The sequence below is a fragment of the Tupaia chinensis genome, unplaced genomic scaffold, assembly GCF_000334495.1.
Source record: "Tupaia chinensis unplaced genomic scaffold, TupChi_1.0 Scaffold144899_1, whole genome shotgun sequence".
Lineage (NCBI taxonomy): Eukaryota > Metazoa > Chordata > Mammalia > Scandentia > Tupaiidae > Tupaia > Tupaia belangeri.
Window position 1 is genome coordinate 1,845,614 of NW_006204759.1, and position 19,162 is coordinate 1,864,775.

General features: G+C 45.0%; 1 protein-coding gene across 1 annotated transcript in view; it reads left to right on the forward strand.

Moving 5' to 3' along the window:
* Positions 1 to 19,162, forward strand: part of RPA1 (replication protein A1) — a 103,066-nt gene that overhangs the window by 63,357 nt on the left and 20,547 nt on the right. The window contains exons 5-12 of the mRNA XM_027767899.1: positions 910 to 996; positions 8,613 to 8,745; positions 11,822 to 11,924; positions 13,895 to 13,963; positions 14,122 to 14,314; positions 14,472 to 14,611; positions 14,962 to 15,110; positions 17,545 to 17,677. Of these exons, the coding sequence (XP_027623700.1) occupies positions 910 to 996; positions 8,613 to 8,745; positions 11,822 to 11,924; positions 13,895 to 13,963; positions 14,122 to 14,314; positions 14,472 to 14,611; positions 14,962 to 15,110; positions 17,545 to 17,677 (1,007 nt within the window). The remainder of the gene's footprint in view (positions 1 to 909; positions 997 to 8,612; positions 8,746 to 11,821; positions 11,925 to 13,894; positions 13,964 to 14,121; positions 14,315 to 14,471; positions 14,612 to 14,961; positions 15,111 to 17,544; positions 17,678 to 19,162) is intronic.

The window sequence follows — 19,162 nt, forward strand, 5'->3', positions numbered from 1 at the left end:
GATTATGGCATGGCCACCCCCCCCAGGAGGTGCTTTCTTTTTGTCTGTCTCTGTCCCTCTCCCTGCCCCCACCCTGCACCCTACACGTCTGCGTGCCCTATAGCAATTTTTTTTTAAAAGGAGGCTGGTATTTTACAATTTTAACATTCATCAACTTCATACACATTTATTTAAAGGGTAAGGGGCAAATAAATACTCCTGTGGTATGGCATCTCTTATTTTCTGCTTGAGAGACATGCTCATTTCCCCTCCTTTCCCTTTAATCTTCCTGTTTCCGTGACACCCTCGCTTCTGAACTCCATTCTCCTCTCTCCCTGCTGTGACAGTACAGTAGCACTTCACGGCACCTAAGACTCTTTCAACTCGTATTTTCCACCAACTGTCAGTTGCAAAATAAGGCCGCTTTGTTTGGGAGGGAAAGGGTAGAATCCTTTCTGAATGTCTCCTTATCCTTTGAAGCAAGAGCACTTCAGAGACAATTGAACTGCTTTTAGGTTTCCTCACCACCCAGCTTTTCCTTCTGATAGACCCTGCCATGAGCACACGCTTCTGTTGATGACATCGATTTGTTGCTATGGGAATAGTGGAAATGTCACAGATTCAGCCCGCTGACTTTACTGCAGGTTCTTCTAGGAGAAATAGGCAAGGCTTTAGGGGAGAACCTCATTAAAACCGAAAGCTATCAATTATAAGTAAGGTGAAAGGTAAATGGAACCAACCTTTTATGTAATGAAAACAAAAAGTGAACCTGCAGCAAATTCACTGCATGCAGTGGCACGTCCCAGAGTGAATTCTGACCCCCGTGGGTCTTTGCCCAAATAAAACATTTACACTTTCCCAGGGTATTTCTTCTACTTCAGTTTGAATCCCTTATTTGCACTGACATGGCCTTTTCCTCTTCATCTTCAGGACATGGACAGCAGCAAGTCGTTTCTGCTCCGGTCCCAGCAGCCGCTCCACCAACCAGCAAGCCCCAGCAGCAGAATGGGGGAGTAGGTGAGACTGAGACTGCCACCCCGGGACGTGCGTGGTTTATGTGTGTCAGGCGTTTGAAAAACATTTTGCAATGTAATCTGGAACTAAAGGGAGTTTTAAAATGCTGCCCATGACAGAGTTGCATCTGGCAGAAGATCATTTCTCTTTTTTTTTTTTTTTAAGAGAGGTTTTTGCTATAGGGCATGTGCGCTTGCTGGATAGACAGACAGAGACGACAGAGAGACAGAAAGCGAGAAATCAACCCCGCAAGGGGGCTACGCCTCAGTCCCTTCTTCTCCATTCTCCTTGGGATCCTGAGCACGCACACACGCCCTGTGTGATTTTAAGTCACTGGGTCCGGGACACGAATCGTGGTCAACTGCATGGGAGTCCAGCGACAACCGTTACACCCGCTGCGGGTCCAGATACTCTCAACGCATGGGAGTCCAGCGACAACTGTTACACCCGCTGCGGGTCCAGATACTCTCAATTCTTACTGTACAGCATGTGACTGAAAAAAGTGACTTAAATATACGAGAGGATTTCAAGCTCATGGAAACATGGAAGTAAAGTACAAGTTTATTTTGGTATAAGCAATTTTAAAGTTCATGCATAGCTTTTCATAATACACATTTCTTTTTAAAGAATTCTTTTATTTAACTTTATTTATTTATTTATTTTAATTTGACCAGAGAGAGAGAGCGAGCAGTTGACCAGTGAGAAAGCAAGTTGCCTGGTCCAGAACTTGAACTGCAGTCGACCATGTGGGAGTCCAGCGTCTTCCACCACCATGCCACCTGCTGACCCCAATACACATTTCTTTTTTAAGAGAGGTTTTTTCCTATAGGATGCAGGTGCTCACCGCAGAGACAGAAAGTGAGAAATCGCCCCTCAGGGGGGATGGCCATGCCGCAATCTCTTCTCCTTCATTTTCCTCTCAGGATTTTGGGCACACATGCACACACTCCTGGTGTGAATATCAAGCTGCCAGGTCTGACATTCAGACCATGGTCAACCATGTGGGAGTCCAGTGACGTAACCATCTGCTGGTCCCCATAATACACATTTCTGTGAACTTTTTGAAGACCTTGTATGGTCTGCTGAAGTTACTTAACTCACTCTGTCTTTCTTGCATATGAAAAAAATAAATAAATAAACTTTACAAAATAAAGGAAAAAGATGCAACCTTAGGGCACTGGGTGTGCTACTGTGTGATGCTGGAGCCATGTAGGAAGGCCCAGGGTTTGGGTCCCAGGTTGACTGGTTCACATAAGGAATACCTATGATGCTAGGAGGCTCAGGGAGGGATCACAGCGTGGCCAGGCCCTGTCAGAGGGGTGTGTGTGTGTGTGTGTGTGTGTGTGTGTGTGTGTCTGTCTGTCTCACAAAAGAAAGAAATAATCTTTAAAAAAAAAAAACAGGATGGGCCTGCAAATGATGTAGTGATTAAGGAACTGGATCCCACATGGCCATGGTTCGAGTTTCAGACCTGTGTCTGGGGAAAGCATGCCTGGCCTGTATGTGTGTGTACCTGAAATCCCGAGAGAAGAATGGAGAAGGGATTGTAGATGTGCCCATCTCCCTCAGGGGGTGATTTCTCACTTTGTGTCTCTCCCTCCCTCCCCAGCAAGCGCACGCACCCTATGGTAAAAATCTAAAAAGAAGATGATATTTAGCAGTACACTTTCTAAAAATCAGAATGATATGTTCTTCAAGCTGGCTTCATAGCCTCATGATTAAGAGAACTGGATCCTACGTGGCCAACCACAGTTCAGATCCCACCCCAGTGACTTCAGAAACACACCAGACATGTGTGTGCATGCTCAAAATCCCAACAAGGTGGAGAGGTGAAGGGATTGTGCTGTGTGACCATGCCCCACTGAGGGTTCTCTCTCCTCTCCATCTTTCTCTCTCCCTCTCACTGGCAAACACACATGCCCTCTGGTGGTTTAACAACAAAAAGAATGGCATACCCTCCTCGGTTAATTGTTTATCTAGCCCTTTCTCACATCTTTCGGTTTCACACCCTCTGACTTTATTAATTTGCTTACCTTATAGTTCTTTTTTTTTTTTTTTTTTTTTGAGAGGTTTTCGCTATAGGGCGCATGCGCTCGCCAGACAGACAGAGACATAGAGACAGAAAGCAAGAAATCACCCCCCAGGGAGGATGGTCATGCCACAATCCCTTCTCCTCCATTCTCCTCTCGGGATCTTGGGCACGCACGCACACGTGCCCGGTGTGAGTTTTAAGCCACCGGATCCGGGATGCGAACCGTGGTCGACTACGTGGGAGTCCAGTGACATAGCCATTACGCTAACTGCTGGTTCCCAATTTGCTTACCTTTTAATCCTTGCCTTTTAACTACCCAGGATACACTCATTAAATTTTGGTCATCCCTTTCCTATTTGCGGTCTCTTGGGTATTTATCATTTGCTTGAAGGATAGTGTCATTTATATTGGTTATAGGTTCTGCCTCTTATAGTCTTATAGATGAAAATAGTTTCTCCTTTTGACTTTCTCTACTGAGAGGCTGGAATGGAATCCTTTTGTTTATTTTGCTTTAAGAAGCTTTTTTGGGGGCTGGCAGGGGGCGCGGGGGGTAAGGGTGCTGGACTCCCACATGGCCGACTGTGGTTTGAGTCCTGAACCTGGCGGCTCGCTTTCTCACTTTCCCTCACTCTCTCTCTCTTTCACACTCTGTCCTTCTCTAGTCAAATTAAAATAAATAAACACATAAAGTTAAATAAAATAATTCTTAAAAATTTTAAAAAGGCAGCTTTTTGGACGGCCAACAGGTGGCATGGTGGTTGAGGCGCTGGACTTCCATGTGTCTGACCACTGTTCTAGTCCTAGCAGCTTTTTTTTTTCCACTTTCCCTCTCTGTCTCTGTCTCTCTGGTGTGTGCACATGTCCTATAGCAAAATTAAGCAATAATAATGATAAATAAATAAAATTAAATTAAAATTATTTTTAAAAGAAGCAACAGCAGCTTATTTTGTCGTAGGATGTATGAGCTTGCCAGAGAGAGAGGGAGAGGGAGAGAAGGCATTGCCCCGGGGCATGGTCATGCCGCAGTCTCTTTTCTTCTGTTCTCCTCTTGGGATTTGGGACTCAACACACACACAACTGGCAGTTTTTTTTTAATGAGATTTTTATGTTTTTGCCATAGGGTACGTGAGCTCACCAGGGAAAGACTGAGACAGTGAGAGAGAAAGTGAGAAATCACCCCCCCTGCCGGGGGTGGGGATGGCTATGCCACAATCTCTTCTCCATTCTCCTCTTGGGATCTTGGGCAAGCTCACACACATGCCTGGAACGAGTTTTAAGGCACCAAGTCCAAGACTCAAACTGCTGTTAGCTAGGTGGAAGTCCAGCAACATAACCTCTATGCCATTTACTGGCCCCACAACCAGCGTGTTTTTTAAGCCATTGGGTCTGGGACTCGAACCATGCTATTGGCCATGTGGAATCCAGCTATTTTAACCTCCACGCCACCTGCTGGCACCCAAGGAAGTTCTTGATCTGGGACATCACCATTGAAAGTTATGATTTGTAGAATGTGGTTGGGTTTATTTTTAGAGGTCTTTTTCCCTTATCACAACTTCATATGCGCCACCCCTTCATCCTTACCCTGCAACTATTAGTTTCTGTTTTTCAGTGCTAAGATTCTAAGAAAAGCAGGGTTACAATGTTACTTACATTTCTGTGAAACTTTCAGGACATATGTCTCCCCCTACCCTGCCCTTGATCTTCATAATTTTTATCTGCCTTACAATATCTTATCTATTTATCATGTCTATCTCTCTTCATAAATGGATCTACTTATATACAACTTTCAAATTATGTATTGCTGGGAACCAGCAGTTAGCATAATGACTATGTCGCTGAACTCCCACGTAGTTGACCGTGGTTCGCGTCCTGGACCTGGTGGCTTAAAACTCACGCCGGGCGCGTGTGCGTGTGTGCCCAAGATCCCAAGAGGAGAATGGAGGAGAAAGGATTGCAGCGTGACCATCCCCCCTGTGGGTTGATTTCTCGCTTTCTGTCTCTCTGTCTCTCTCTATCTGGCGAGCACACGCGCCCTATAGTGAAAAAACCTCTCAAAAAAAAAATGTATTGTTGAAGAGGGGGATAATGATATCAAAAATGGTAATCTACCAGTCACTTCCTTAGGTTGAAATGCAAGTTGTATGTTATACCTTTTCCTCCCTCCACAGATTTACTTTTCCAGTTGTCTACCTTATGTTGAAATTTATTTTTAAAAATTAATTAATATGGGGGCCAGCAGGTGGTATGATGGTTAAGGCCACTGGACTTCCACATGGTTAACTGGACTTCCACATGGTCAACCGCAGTTTGAGTCCTAAACCTGGTGGCTTTCTTTCTCTCATCTGCCAACCCTGTCGCCCTACCTGTGTCATTTTTTTAAAAATTATTTATTTATGTATCTATTGTGATTTTCAAGCCACCAGGTGCAGGACTAGAACTGTGATCAGCCATGTGGAACCCAGCTCCTTAACCACCACACTAACTGCTGAATGTAGTGGGGACCAGCAGTTAGCGTAATGGCTATGTCACTGGACTCCCATGTAGTTGACTACGGTTTGAGTCCTGGTCCAGGTGGCTTAAACTCACACCAGGCACGTGTGTGTGGGTGCCCAAGATCCTGAGAAGAGAATGGAAGAGAAGGGATTGCAGCGTGGCCATCCCCCCGGGGGATGATTTCTCACTTTTTGTCTCTCTGTCTCTGTCTTTCTGGCGAGCACATGCACCCTATAGCAAAAACCTCCCCCCCCCAAAAAAAAAAATAGTTAAGATTCCTTAAGCTGATTGATGAAAGAAAGTGAACTGAATGTTAAGACAGACCCATAAAAGAGAAATAAGAGCAGTAACCAGAATGACACAATCCAATGGCATGGGGGGCGGGGGGGGAGAAAGAAAGAAAGAGAGAGAGAAAGAAGAAAGAAAAGGAAGGAAGAAAGGAAGGGAGGGAGGGAGGGAGGGGGAGAGAGAGAGAGAGAGAGAGAAAGAAAAAAAAAAAAAAAAAAAAAAAAAAAGGAAGGAAGGAAGGAAGGAAGAAAGAAAGAAAGAAAGAAAGAAAGAAAGAAAGAAAGAAAGAAAGAAAGAAAGAAAGAAAGAAAGAAAGAAAACGATAGATGGGATGTGTACTAAGGGGAAAGTACTTAGATGAAAATGTGGAGCAGGCAGAGGCCACGTGGGAGGCCTGGTTCCATGCCTGGTCCACCCTGGGTGGGGCCCAGCAGATTATATTGCTGGACTCCCACATGGTCAGCTGTGGTTTGAACTTCAGACCTGGCGACTTAAAACTCATGCCAGGTACATGTGTGTGCATGCCCAGACTCCCGAGAGGAGAATAGAGAAGGGATTGCAGCATGGCCATCCCCCCTGGGGTGTGATTTCTCTCTCTCTCTCTCTCTCTCTGTATCTCCTGCAAACACATGCACCCTAGCAGAAATCTCTCTTTTAAAAAAAGCTGGGGACTGGGCCAGCAGGTGGCGTGGTGGTTAAGGGCCCTGGACTCCGACATGGCCAACCATGGTTCAAGTTCCGAACCTGGTGGCTTGCTTTCTCACTTTCCCTCTCTATCTTTCTCTGTCTCTCTCTGATCAAACTAGAAAATAATAATAATAGTAATAAATTTTTTAAAAGTTAAATAAAATCATTCTTTAAAAAAAAGCTGGGTGCAGTGCAACTGGAATCCAGGTTATTCAGAGGCTGAAGAAGGAGGATCTTGACACAGTGAGGCCCTGTCTAGAACCACACACACACACACGGGATGAACGAATGCCTGTGTGCATGTGTTTATAAAATTGTATATTGTATGTTATGTGTGTGCACACACATAAATTCTATCAGTACGTGTGCTTCTTTGCGTGATCTTGAGGTAGTTATTTCTGTTGTGTGTGTATTGTTTTCCCATGACTCCCCAGTTACATTAGAAAATTTTTAGGATCTGGGACACTCTTACGTATATTTTTTACTAAGTGCTACAAATATCTAGAATAGTGTGCCATGGAAACTCAATAAATAAATGCAGGATAAACCGTGGATTTATATTTTTTAGCCAAATTATATTCCAATGAAATGTTTTGCTAGAAAAGGTATGAGATCGTTGAACAAAATTACATTATCTGCATTCGGAGGCTGAAGCTTTCCAGGCGCAGTATGCATGTAAAGGAATGCATCTATATTAAATCCTATGTTTTCCAAATGAAGGGCAGCCACTTAGGCCTGTGTAAAGGAGTACAGGGAATGGGGCCTGCAGGTGGCATGGTGATTAAGGGCACTGGACTCTCACATGGCTGACCATGGTTCAAGTCCCAGAACGGGTGGCTTGCTTTCTCCCTTTCTCTCTCTTTCTCACTCTGTCCCTCTCTGGTCAAATTAAAATAAATAAATGGAGACCAGCAGTTGGTGTAATGGCTATGTCTCTGGACTACCATGTAGTCAACCATGGTTCGAGTCCCAGACCTGGTGGCTTAAACTCATGCCGGGCGCATGTGCGTGCATACCCAAGAGGAGAAGGGAGGAGAAAGGATTACAGCGTGGCCATTCCCCCTGGGGGGTGATTTCTCACTTTCAGTCTCTTTATCTCTCTCTGTCTTTCTGGTGAGCGCATGCACCCTATAGCAAAAACCTCTCCCCCCCAAAAACAATAAATAAATAAATAAAATTCAATAGAATAATTCTTAAAAAGGCGGTCATAGTGGCCACCCACCTATACACATTTTGATCAAAAACTGATTCTTGCCCTTTACTACCAACCAAACTCAGACTTACAGATTGCATTTCAGACTTAGTAGTCCTGTAGACTAGTTGAGAGCTGAGGGTTTTCTGGGGTTTTTTTGTTTGTGGAGAGGTTTTTTGGAGAGAGGTTTTTGCTATAGGGCACGTACGCTCGCCAGAGAGACAGAGAGACAGAAAACCAGAAATCACCCCACAGGGGGTATGGCCACGCCACAATCCCTTCTCCTCTATTCTTCTCTCATGGACTTGGGCACGCACGCACACTGCCCGGCGTGAGTTTAAGCCACTGGGTCAAGGACTAGAACCACAGTTAACCACATGGGAGTCCAGCGACAGCCATTACACCAACTGCTGGTCCCTTTCTGGGGATGTTCCGAAGTGATGCATTTGTGATGAGTATCCTACACCTCAGATGGTTCACCCACGGGTCCCTTCCATCCTGGCCTTTTCTTCTGCTTTTCTTCTTAGGCAGCAGTGACTTGCCATCAGTTCTGCCCGTCAAGAAAGTGGATTTTCTTTGTCTGACCCATTATCTTGTCCATTGATGTGAGAGCAAAGCTTAAGAGGGTGGAGTTCTGAAAGAGCCGTGTCTGGATTCATTACCACTATTATCTTGCTCTCAGGGCTTAAGTCAGCAAATATAATAGTGAAGTTCCGTGTGCCTGGGCTTCATTCGAGATTGCTTTTTCTAGCCTTTTGCTTCAGTCTCTATTTGATCTCCATATCTCTTGGATACTAAAAAGGAAAAACATTTGCCTCTCATTTTGTATAATTACACTAGTGGTACCTCTGTAATCAAGAGTTATTGTAAAACTTATTATAAAAGTTAAGTAGAACAGTGATTGTCCTTTTTCTTTGTGTCTTCAAGCTTCCAGTACATCTAAGGCTTACGGTGCCTCAAAGATATTTGGGAAAGCTGGAGGTGCCAGCCTGTCCAACACTTCTGGGGGCACACAGTCCAAAGTGGTGCCCATTGCCAGCCTCACCCCTTACCAATCCAAGTAAGTTTGGAATGTCCTGACAAAGTGGTATAAGAAGTTATCATGGGGGGCCAGCAGGTGGTGTGGTGGTCAAGGCACTGAATTCCCAAATGACTGACCGTGGTTTGAGTTCCAGACCCAGCATATTGCAAATCATGCTGGGCGTTTGTGTGTGTGCATGCCCACAATCCTGAGAGGAGAATGGAGGAGAAGAGACTGTGGTGTGGCCATCCCCCCTACGCGGTGATTTCTCACTTTCCCTCTCTCTGTCTCTCAGCATACATACCCTATGGCAAAAGCCTTTAAAAAAAAAAAAAAGTTACCATGGACTCTTGAGTTACACCTGAACTTCAGGGTCACCACCACATAGAATGGGTTGCCTGCCTTCTTTTTCTTTTTGGCAGGGGGCAAAGGGTATAAATTCTGGCAAACTTTGACTTCTCAACAAGAATGACAGAAATAACAATCTACCATAGCTTGTGAGTTTTTGTTCACCTTGAGAGAAGTTGAAGTTAAGAATATTTAGTGATGAAAGAATCATTTGGTAGTCTCGTGAGTGAAAAAAACACGTGCGTGTGCTAATACAGAAGGCATTTCGTCTTCTCATATATAAATAGGTGACTCTTAGTCCAAAAGTTGTTACTGTGATTAGATGTACTAATCTGAAAATTGTTACTGTGATCTGCACTATTTGTATTAACAAAGTTAATATGCTCTGAACGTGTATTTCTTTTATTTGCCGCGTTTTTTGCTGTTAAAAATTAATTGGAGTGCCAGCTCTATAGTGCAGCAGTAATAGGCTGCCCAAGAGAAGCTGGATGCCACACAGTAACCATGGTTGCGGTCCCTGGTCTGGTCAGCCTGAGACCTGCTGGGCACTCGAGTGCCCGCGAGCTGATGAACTGGGGGGAGGGGATCTCCACGGGACCAGCCCCTGCAGAGGGCGCTTCTCTCTCTCTCTCTTACTCTCTGTCTCTCTCTCCCCCTCCCCCATCTCTCACTCTCAAGTCTGTATGCATGCAATCTGTCATGAATAAAGAAAAAAATTTAGGTGAGCAGTTGAAAATGAGTGAGTTCTTTCCTCAGAATGCTTTCAGTTAGGTTTTTATTTATTCTTCAGTAGAATGTAGGGAAGCCATTTTCTCCTGTGAAATTGTAAGTAAGGGAACTAGTACGTCCAGCACCCTTGTTCAAGGTGGGCACCAGCGCTGGATCTCAGATCTGGGCCTCCTTGGTCTCTGGCCTCTCTGTAAGGTCACACTGCTTTAGTGTTTTCCTTTGGTGGCTCACCAACGCCATGTATTTTTATTCAGTTGCATTAGAAATGAGACCGAAGTTCGACACCAGTTATATCAGTTCCCATCATTGAAAATAGTGGCAAAATGTAATTGCTGGTATTACTGCATTTTCCAACTTAGAACCTTTCATTAAGGGGATATTGTTGCCTTGGTGATGCTTTTTGGAGGAGGGAGAGAGTTTATAAATTTACTTATTTGACAGGAGAATGAGTTAGTGTTAAATCACCTTGCATGGAGCAGCTCGGGTGGCGGGAGGAGCGGGTGGTTTTATCTGCTCAACTCCGCCAAGGCTCTAGGCGCGCCACGGCCTCATCAGGCACCCAGCACGCACCCTGTCCACAGCCAGCATGCCCAAGAGGAAGGTCAGCTCCGCAGAGGGGGCGGCCAAGGAAGAGCCCACAAGGAGATTGGCAAGGTCGTCAGCCAAACCTCCTGCAGAACTGGAGACAAGCCAAAAAAGGCGGGAGGGAAGGATAAATCTTCAGACAAAAGAGTGCAAACAAAAGGGAAAAGGGGAGCAAAGGGGAAACAGGCTGAAGTGGCCAACCGAGACACTAAAGAAGATTTACCTGCAGAAAACGGAGAAACTAAAAATGAGAGTCCACCCTCTGATGAAGCAGGCGAGAAAGAAGTCAAGTCTGAGTAATGTCCTATCCCATGTCTTATCAATGGTCCCTGTCTCCCTTCTTGTACAATCCAGAGGAATATTTTTATCAACTATTTTGTAAATGCAAGTTTTTTAGTAGCTCTAGGAACTTTTTTTTTTTTTTTGGGCACGCACGCACATGCGCCCGGCGTGAGTTTTAAGTCACCAGGTCCGGGACGCGAACCGTGGTCAACTACGTGGGAGTCCAGCGACATAGCCATTATGCTAACTGCTGGTTCCCGCTCTAGGAACATTTTTAAGAAGGAGAAAATCCCACCTCATCCATTTTTTAAGTGTAAATGCTTTTTTTTTTTTAAGAGGTGAAATCATTTAGTGGTTGTTTATTTTTCAGTACAACCAGAAAATAGTGGGATATTGACTTCTAGGAGGCTTTGACTCTCTTACGTGTCAGCTTAACATTCCATGGGGGGGGTAAGTTTTTATATCCTAAATACAAAGCATACTGAATGTCAGTTTGGAGTCACAGTCATGCATTTAATGTGTCTTGAATATTTTAAATGACTTCTATTATGTTTTTTAGTAGTATTGTTTCCTAAAGAAAACCACTCTTTGATTGTTGCTCTCCCTGTCAGAATTGTGTGCATTCTGTAACATCTTTAGTTGTGGTAGTCCAGTTTTCCTAATAATTCCGTTACTGTGCTGTGAAAGACTGGAAATTTGAAGTATGTAGTGTGTATGCTACTAAATTGTGATTTGATGGGACTTACATAACAACTTTCAACATCTGAAGACAGTGGTTCTTGATACCCTCTTAAGGAAAATTTGCCTACAAATTTGAAGTTGGAATGTCACTGGAATAACTTAAAAAGCATCACTATACTTGGCTTTTTAAATGTTTGGTACGTATGTTAAGAATTGGTACAAATCGAAACATCTGTACTAATCCTTGACACAGCCAATAAATCTCAATTACAAAAGAGAATAAAAAAAAAACACCTTGCATGTTTTACTATTTGCTTATTCTGTAGTCTGTCAAGGCCGTTTGTCATCTTAGGGTTTTAATTAGCTGGATTAAAATATAGCTAACATTGAACAATAGAATATGCAGAGGAAAGGCCATAGGAAGGTGGGTTCTTACTTGACCTTTTCCAAGTAAGACTCTAAACACTAATGTAATCTACTTGGTTTTTAGGTGGACCATCTGTGCTCGTGTTACCAACAAAAGTCAGATCCGGACCTGGAGCAATTCCCGAGGGGAAGGGAAGCTTTTCGCCATAGAACTAGTCGATGAAACTGTGAGTATTGCCAAGTGGAGAGACGGGAATAGCGGATTCTTTGGGAAGCAGAGGGCTCAGCTCTGCAGACCTATGAGGTGAAAATGATAGTAGGTGGGAAAGAAACACAAAGACCGGTCTTTGCTCTGTTTTGTTTGCTTGTTTTAAGAGAGATTTTTGCTATAGGGCACGTGCACTCGCCAAAGAGAAAGTGAGAAACCACCCCCTGGGGAAATGGCCATGCCACAGTCCCTTCTCCTCCATCCTCCTCTTGGGAGTTTGGGCACGCATGCACATGCGCCTGGCGTGAATTTCAAGTCTCCAGGTCTGGGACTTGAACTGTGATTGGTCATGTGGGAGTCCAGTGGTGTAACCATTATGACATCTGCTGTTCCCTCCCTCTGTTGTCTTTTGGTGCTATCTGGGGATAGAGGGTTAAAGGTCATAAGTAAAAGCCTTGCTCTTGAAGAAAGCGTTAAAAAAATAACAGCAGAAATTGGTTTTCTAAATGTATAAGTAGCCTCAGAAACAGGAGACCCTGGAGACACTGAGTCTGATTTGCCAGCAGGTTTAGTTGAAGCCCTAGGCTCTGATAGCTGCTCACCAGCAAAGCGGGGCTCTGGGCCACCACGGAGGGCACTGCTACCTCGTGAAGTGCATGGTGTTGTGGGAAAGAGCTTCCGACTGCAGACTCACTGTATGCTTTATTTAAAATGAACAAAACCGAGATCATGAGATAAACCATTTCTAAGCCATGGAATCTTTGTTTTTTTTTAAAGAAACTTTTTTTTAATAATTATTTATTTTATTTATTCATTATTTTATTATTTTAATTTGACCAGAGAGAGACAGAGAGCCAGGTTGAAAAAGCAAGCTGACAGGTTCGGGACTCGAACCGTGGTCAACCATGTGGGAGTGTCCAGCACCCTAACCACCATGCCACCTGCTGGTCCCCTAAGCCATGGAATCTTGACAGTTCTTTTTCTTTTTTTTGGAGAGGTGGGTGTTTTGTTTTGTTTGCTATAGGGCACATGCACTCGCCACAAAGACAGAGAGAGACAGAAAGCGAGAAATCACCCCCCAGGGGGATGGTCACACTGCAATCCCTTCTCCTCCATTCTCATCTCAGGATCTTGGGCATGCACGCACATGCGCCTGGTGTGAGTTTAAGCCACCAGGTCCGGGACTCGAACCGCGGTTGGCTACATAGGAGTTCAGCAACACAGCCATTACACTAACTGCTGGTCCCTCCTCTGCCCACTGGTTTCTAAAAGGTACTTCAAACATTCTTTAAAAACTGCTATGTTCAAACCCCCAAGAGAACAGGAAAATATAGTTGCTTTTTCCCCCCTTTTTTAGAAGATGATGTAACACCCCAAATGCTGGTGTGGTGGCAGAATTGGTATCAGAACCTTATTTATTTATTTATTTTTTTACTATCTATGAGTCTCATCTATAGCAGGCAGCTAAAATGTCAGCCATTTGTTTAAGTTTCTTTCCCGTCTTTAGCATTTTGGCAGAAAAGTAAAAGCAAAACACAGATCATAAGCAACTTGAAAACACGACAGCACAGTTTAGGCGTAACTTCACTCCTGAAGGGGAACCCAACGCTTAGAGTGTCCACTGAGGCACGCCGGCCGGTCGTCAAGGTTCAGCACGTTTCCCCGGGACTCTGGTCGGACGGCTAAGCAGCCAACTTTTTTGGGTTTTTATTGTCAGAATATTAAACTCGCTGGTGTTTGGGGATTTTGCTTTAAGTTTCTTCCTCGAAGTTAATACAACATGACTACAGGTTCAGCAAGTCGAACTTCTCGTGTTCCGTGCGCCAGAGCGACTGAGTCTGTGACTAACGCGTGTGTTTCTGAGATGTCCGTAGCGTCCACAGGTCCTAGTGCGAAAGATGTCATTTTGATGCTAACGGGATGTGTTTTTCGCTAGTCTAACTTGACACCAAGTACCCCAAGGTAACCTGCTTTCTCTTGCTTCTGCAGGGTGAAATCAGAGCTACTGCTTTCAATGAGCAAGTGGACAAGTTCTTTCCCCTCATCGAAGTGAACAAGGTACGGTGGTGGTGTTTTAGGACTGAGAACAGGTGGATGGTGGATGGTGGGGTGAGAATGAGGGGACTCCCATCCACCAGACAGTTGCGTGGCGGTAAGGGTTCGTTACGTCTGATTTGATGGGTTGTCCCACGTTCCACGGCTTGCCTCTTTTGCAGGTGTATTATTTCTCAAAAGGCACCCTGAAGATTGCCAACAAACAATTCACGACTGTTAAAAACGACTATGAGATGACCTTCAATAATGAGACTTCTGTCATGCCCTGTGAAGATGATCATCACTTACCTACTGTTCAGTTTGATTTCACAAAGATCGATGAGCTAGAGAGCAAGTCTAAAGATTCGCTCGTAGGTACGTCCGCGGATGAGGACAGAGGCTGTGATTTTCGGCTCGCTGGCTTGCAGTGCGTAGGGGAGCTGTGAGACCAACGTGCTTGCCTTTTAACCTTGGGTCGTGTTACACTGGGCGCCTGACCATCCTCTGCTAACCCGCTGTGCCTGTGTTTTAGACATAATAGGGGTCTGCAAGAGCTACGAAGACGCCACTAAAATCACAGTGAAATCTACCAACAGAGAAGTCTCTAAGAGAAATATCTATTTGATGGACACGTCAGGGAAAGTGGTGACCACTACTCTTTGGGGAGAAGATGTAAGTGCTTTGTGTCGAGCAGCCAGAGCATGTAGTTGTCTTGTCCTGTGAGCCGTGGGGCTTCGGCCACGTCTGTGGTGAAGGGTCGTCTTGTCCCGCAAATACTTGGAATCTCGTATCTTGCTTCTGCGAGATCTGGTGTGATTTAAGTTTCACATAGTCAAGTGCTCTTTCCTCTAAGTCTGGAATAGTGAGAGGGTAGTTTCGATGTGGCTCTGAGCAGGTTCTGGTGTGAGACCTGTCTTGTACAGATTTGATTGCAGTCACTCTACTACTGACCATTCTCCATAAAAACCTTCTGTGTTCTTCCTGCCAGTGACGCTTGTGTGTGTTTGGTGTTTGTTTTGCAGGCTGATAAATTTGATGGTTCTAGACAGCCCGTGTTGGCTGTCAAAGGTGCCAGAGTTTCGGATTTTGGTGGCCGGAGCCTCTCTGTCTTATCTTCAAGCACTGTCATTATGAATCCTGACATCCCAGAGGCCTATAAACTTCGTGGATGGTAGGTTCTATGGGGCTAAACAAAGGGGTTATTCGAGCCTGGCCTTCGAGAAGAGCAGATCACGATCACATGTGAGCGCTTTGCTGAGCAGAAGCCTTTGCTGAACGGAGCCGTTGCCGTATTTCTCAGAGGCATTACGCCTCCTGAGAGGAGGGCTGTCAAGCCCTTAAACTGCCAAGACCTGTAACCCCGCGACACACCTGGGGAGTCAGATGAGGCGATTAGACTGTGAGCGCGGCGTGCTGACCTGGGTCTCGCCCAGGCAGGGTGCGGCCAGGCTTTGCAGCCGTGTGCTGAGTGCCGGAAGCCAAGGGCGTCGTTCTCTCCTCGGCTTAAGCCGCGGGCTTCTGTGGTGTGGCGGGAGAAGACGCTTTCTTATTCTGTCAAGACTTGGGTGCCGATCACATCTTCTAGTGTGTATTCACCAGACTCTGATACAGTGTCTGGAGAACAATGGGCTTTCTGTTGGCATTATATTGTTATTCCCAGAGCACTGAAAGGATGAGGAGAGCCTGTTAAAATCTCCTCGCTGTGTCTAGCTATTGAGGACATTAAATCTCCGCCTTGAAAGAGCACTTCTAACTGAAACGTGGTATGCAAGAATTGATGTGGTCAGGAAAAACACTCCAACTAGCCCAAGCTTAAATCATTTGTATGGCTATAGAGTGTGTGTGTGGGGGGTGTCGGTTTCCACCTGTGTCTTAGGGACTAAGAATTAGCTCATACTACAGCTTCCTCACTTCCGTTGGAGTCTAATGTGAACCAATAGCGCTCATATTCGAGCAGTTTCCTGAAACACCGACTGGAGTGTCCATGTCACTGAAGCCATCCCCGAGACCAGGGCCATGCACATCTCAGAGTTCACAGTGTTCCTAGCCAACACTGCACTGCGGGCAGGGACAGGGAATAGTCTGAGCAGAAACAACCACAGCTTTGGTCTCTTCTTACTGCTTGTTTCTCTTTCAGACTCTGGAGCTTGACCCCGGGTTAATTGCATGCCCACATTTAAGGTCTTCATACTTTGCTTGTCAATAACTGTGATCCCAGTCAACATAAAAAGACACAGCTGTCCCCAAAATGAAATAACTTGGCATTGATCAAAGAGAAGTTTAGTGCACACCCCCCGCCCAGGCAAGGATTAGAGCTGTTTAGATCTTGGCTGTAACAATGCGGGATTTTTATTGTAGGAGGGCTGCCTCTCGCCTTGCTCTGTTGACTCCTGATGAGCTGTCTTTGGTGGCAAATGTCTCCTTGGAGTTTTTGAAACCATAAACTTGTGTAGCTAGTGGTGGGGAAACAGATTTATGGACCTTGCCTCTGTGACGGATTTAGCCTTTACCTGATGGAATGAGGAGGCAGTTGTCCGCGGCGGAGGGCGACATCCACTCCGTTTTTAAGGAGCCTGTTCTACACGTGGTTAGCTGTTAGTTATCCACCTCTCGGATGATGGTGGGCTTGTTTCTAACCACAGACGGACGGTTCTCTGCTACAAGCCTGTTCCTGAGCCACTTTGTCCTGGTCTCATTTTCTTTATGTCAGTTGATAGGGGATCAAGAAGTATAATGGGGCCAGATGGTGGAGCAGTAGTAAAATATGACACCACTAGGCTGACCCACATGGGAAGGTTCCGAGTTCATGCCCAGAGACTTCTCTGAGCATCCTAACACTCCTGTGCCCATGATCTGGGTTGACGGAAACTGTAGGTGCATGTGTCGTGGTGTGGAGAACCTGTTGGTGGTTCTCTCTTTCTGTCTTTCTTGCTTGTAGAATAAACAAGTAAAGCTTTTTTGAAAAGTATATTCAACATTAATAATAATTTACTACAAATTAATTTAACCTTAATATTGGCATAAGTGAAATGTCACTAAGAAGACAAATCTCCAAGATAACAAATTAATGCCTTTTGATAAATTACTCTTGGTTATATCATCATTTAGACTATATATAGCCAACTTAAAAGATCTTTCACCATGGAAACATTTTTGCCAACCTAGTACAACACGTTGACTGTCCCTTTTCATACTAATGTGTCTCAGTGACGATCAAAAGTCAGCTGCTGACTGAGAGTGAGCCTTAGTGGCCCAGAGGACTACACAGAGGTCTGCATTGGAGCTCTCTGGTTGTTGACAGTTACTGTTTTTAGGCCTTGGGCCCTCCAGCCACTGTTGATTCTCAAGGCTAATTTAAGAAAAGGTTCTGTGGTACTTTGACACTGTTTGTCTTGACCACTGGGGGGCATCAAAGCAATTGAGATCAAAAGAAAGGTCATTCCATTTCTTCAGTGGACTTAACATTAGGAAGAGACTAACTTCAGCCCCCGTGACTGACCCATGTGGGAGTTGGGTGAGGGGACAGTAACTTCTCTCTGGCATATAGAAACAAGCAGCACGTTTGCGAGCTCTATGAAGTACCTGTCATTTGCATATTCGTTTAGGTTCGACTCAGAAGGACAAGCCTTAGATGGTGTTTCCATCTCTGATCTGAAGAGCGGAGGAGGTATAGGAAGCAACACCAACTGGAAAACTTTATACGAGGTCAAATCGGAGAACCTGGGCCAAGGTGACAAGGTACCCTACATTCCTAACTTTCTTCACACAAGCTTGCAGCAGACTGTATGAAAGGGTGGGTTTTGAAATCTGGTCTCTGATGCCAGTTGCCAGGTGTTAGTCCAGAATTAGAGTTCTTTCTGGGGCGCTGACCAGGGCCTGGCCTGATGGTTGAGACTCACCGCAGGAGTGAAAGAGCCAACAACAGACTCCTGGCTCCCTGCCAGGAGTCTGTTGTAGCCCTCAGGGGTATAGAGGCAGAAAACCGTGGAGAACTCCTAGAGAGGTCCTTCTCGGAGGAATCCGGAAGAAGTGGGCAGAATCAGGCTTTGTGTTCTGCTGTCAGCTGCCTTGGGGTTCGTGTTTCCGTTTCTGTTCTGTGATGGTTCCAGCAAATTGAAGTACTCACCCATCCAGAAGATGAGTAGTTTAAAAAAGAAATAATAATGACAAATAAAAATAAATAAATAATTCCTTTAAAGGGGGGTTGGTGTCAGGTAGCATGGTGGTAAGGGTAATAGACTCCCACATGGCCAGCCATGGTTTGAGTCCCAGACCTGGCAGCTTGCTGTCTCACTTTCCCTTCTTTTCTCTCTCTTTCTCTCTCTTTGGTCAAAATTTTTAAAAAATAATGATGATGACTGGGGACCAGCAGGTGGTATGGTGGTTAAGGCACTGGACACTCCCACATGGCTGACCACGATTTGAGTCCCAGACCTAGCAGCTCGCTCTCGCTCTCAGCGTGCGCTCGCTCGCTTTCTCTCTCTCTTTCTCTGATCAAATTTTTTAAAAAAATGAATAAATAAAATTAAATAAATATTTTTTTTTAAGTTCATGAAAAATGGAACAAAACTAGGAATTCTTTAAAAAAAATGGTGACAAGTAAAATTAAATAATTCCTTTTTTTGTTGTTGTCGGAGAGGGGTTTTTTTGCTATGGGGCATGTGCGCTCGCCAGAAAGACAGAGTCAGACAGAGAGATAGAAAACGAAAAATCACACCCACCCCCCGGGGGGGATGGCCACGCCGCAATCCCTTCTCCTTTCTCCTCTCAGGATCTTGGACACGCACGCACACGCACCCAGCGTGAGTTTAAGCCACCAGGTCCGGAACTCGAAGATCTGCAGTTGCCTAGATGGGAGTTCAGCAACATAACAATTACGCTAACTTCTGGTCCCAATAATTTCTTTTTTAAAAAATAAAAATGAGGGACTGGCAGGTGGCGTGGTACTTAAGACTGCTGTACTCCCACATGGCCAACCATGGTTCGAGTCCTGAACCGGCGGCTTGCTTTTTCACTTTCTTCTCTCTCCTCCCCTCGCCCTCTTCCCCCTTACTCTGTCCCTCTCTGATCAAATTTAAAATAAAATAAATAAATTTAAATAAAATTGTTGTAAAAAAGAAGAGGCTGAGGAGCAGTCAGATCCAGTGTCGGATGTGAGGCGTTCACAGGTACTTTCACTGGCTGGGGGATATTAGCCCCTCAGGCTGAGCGGTGCTCGCGTGC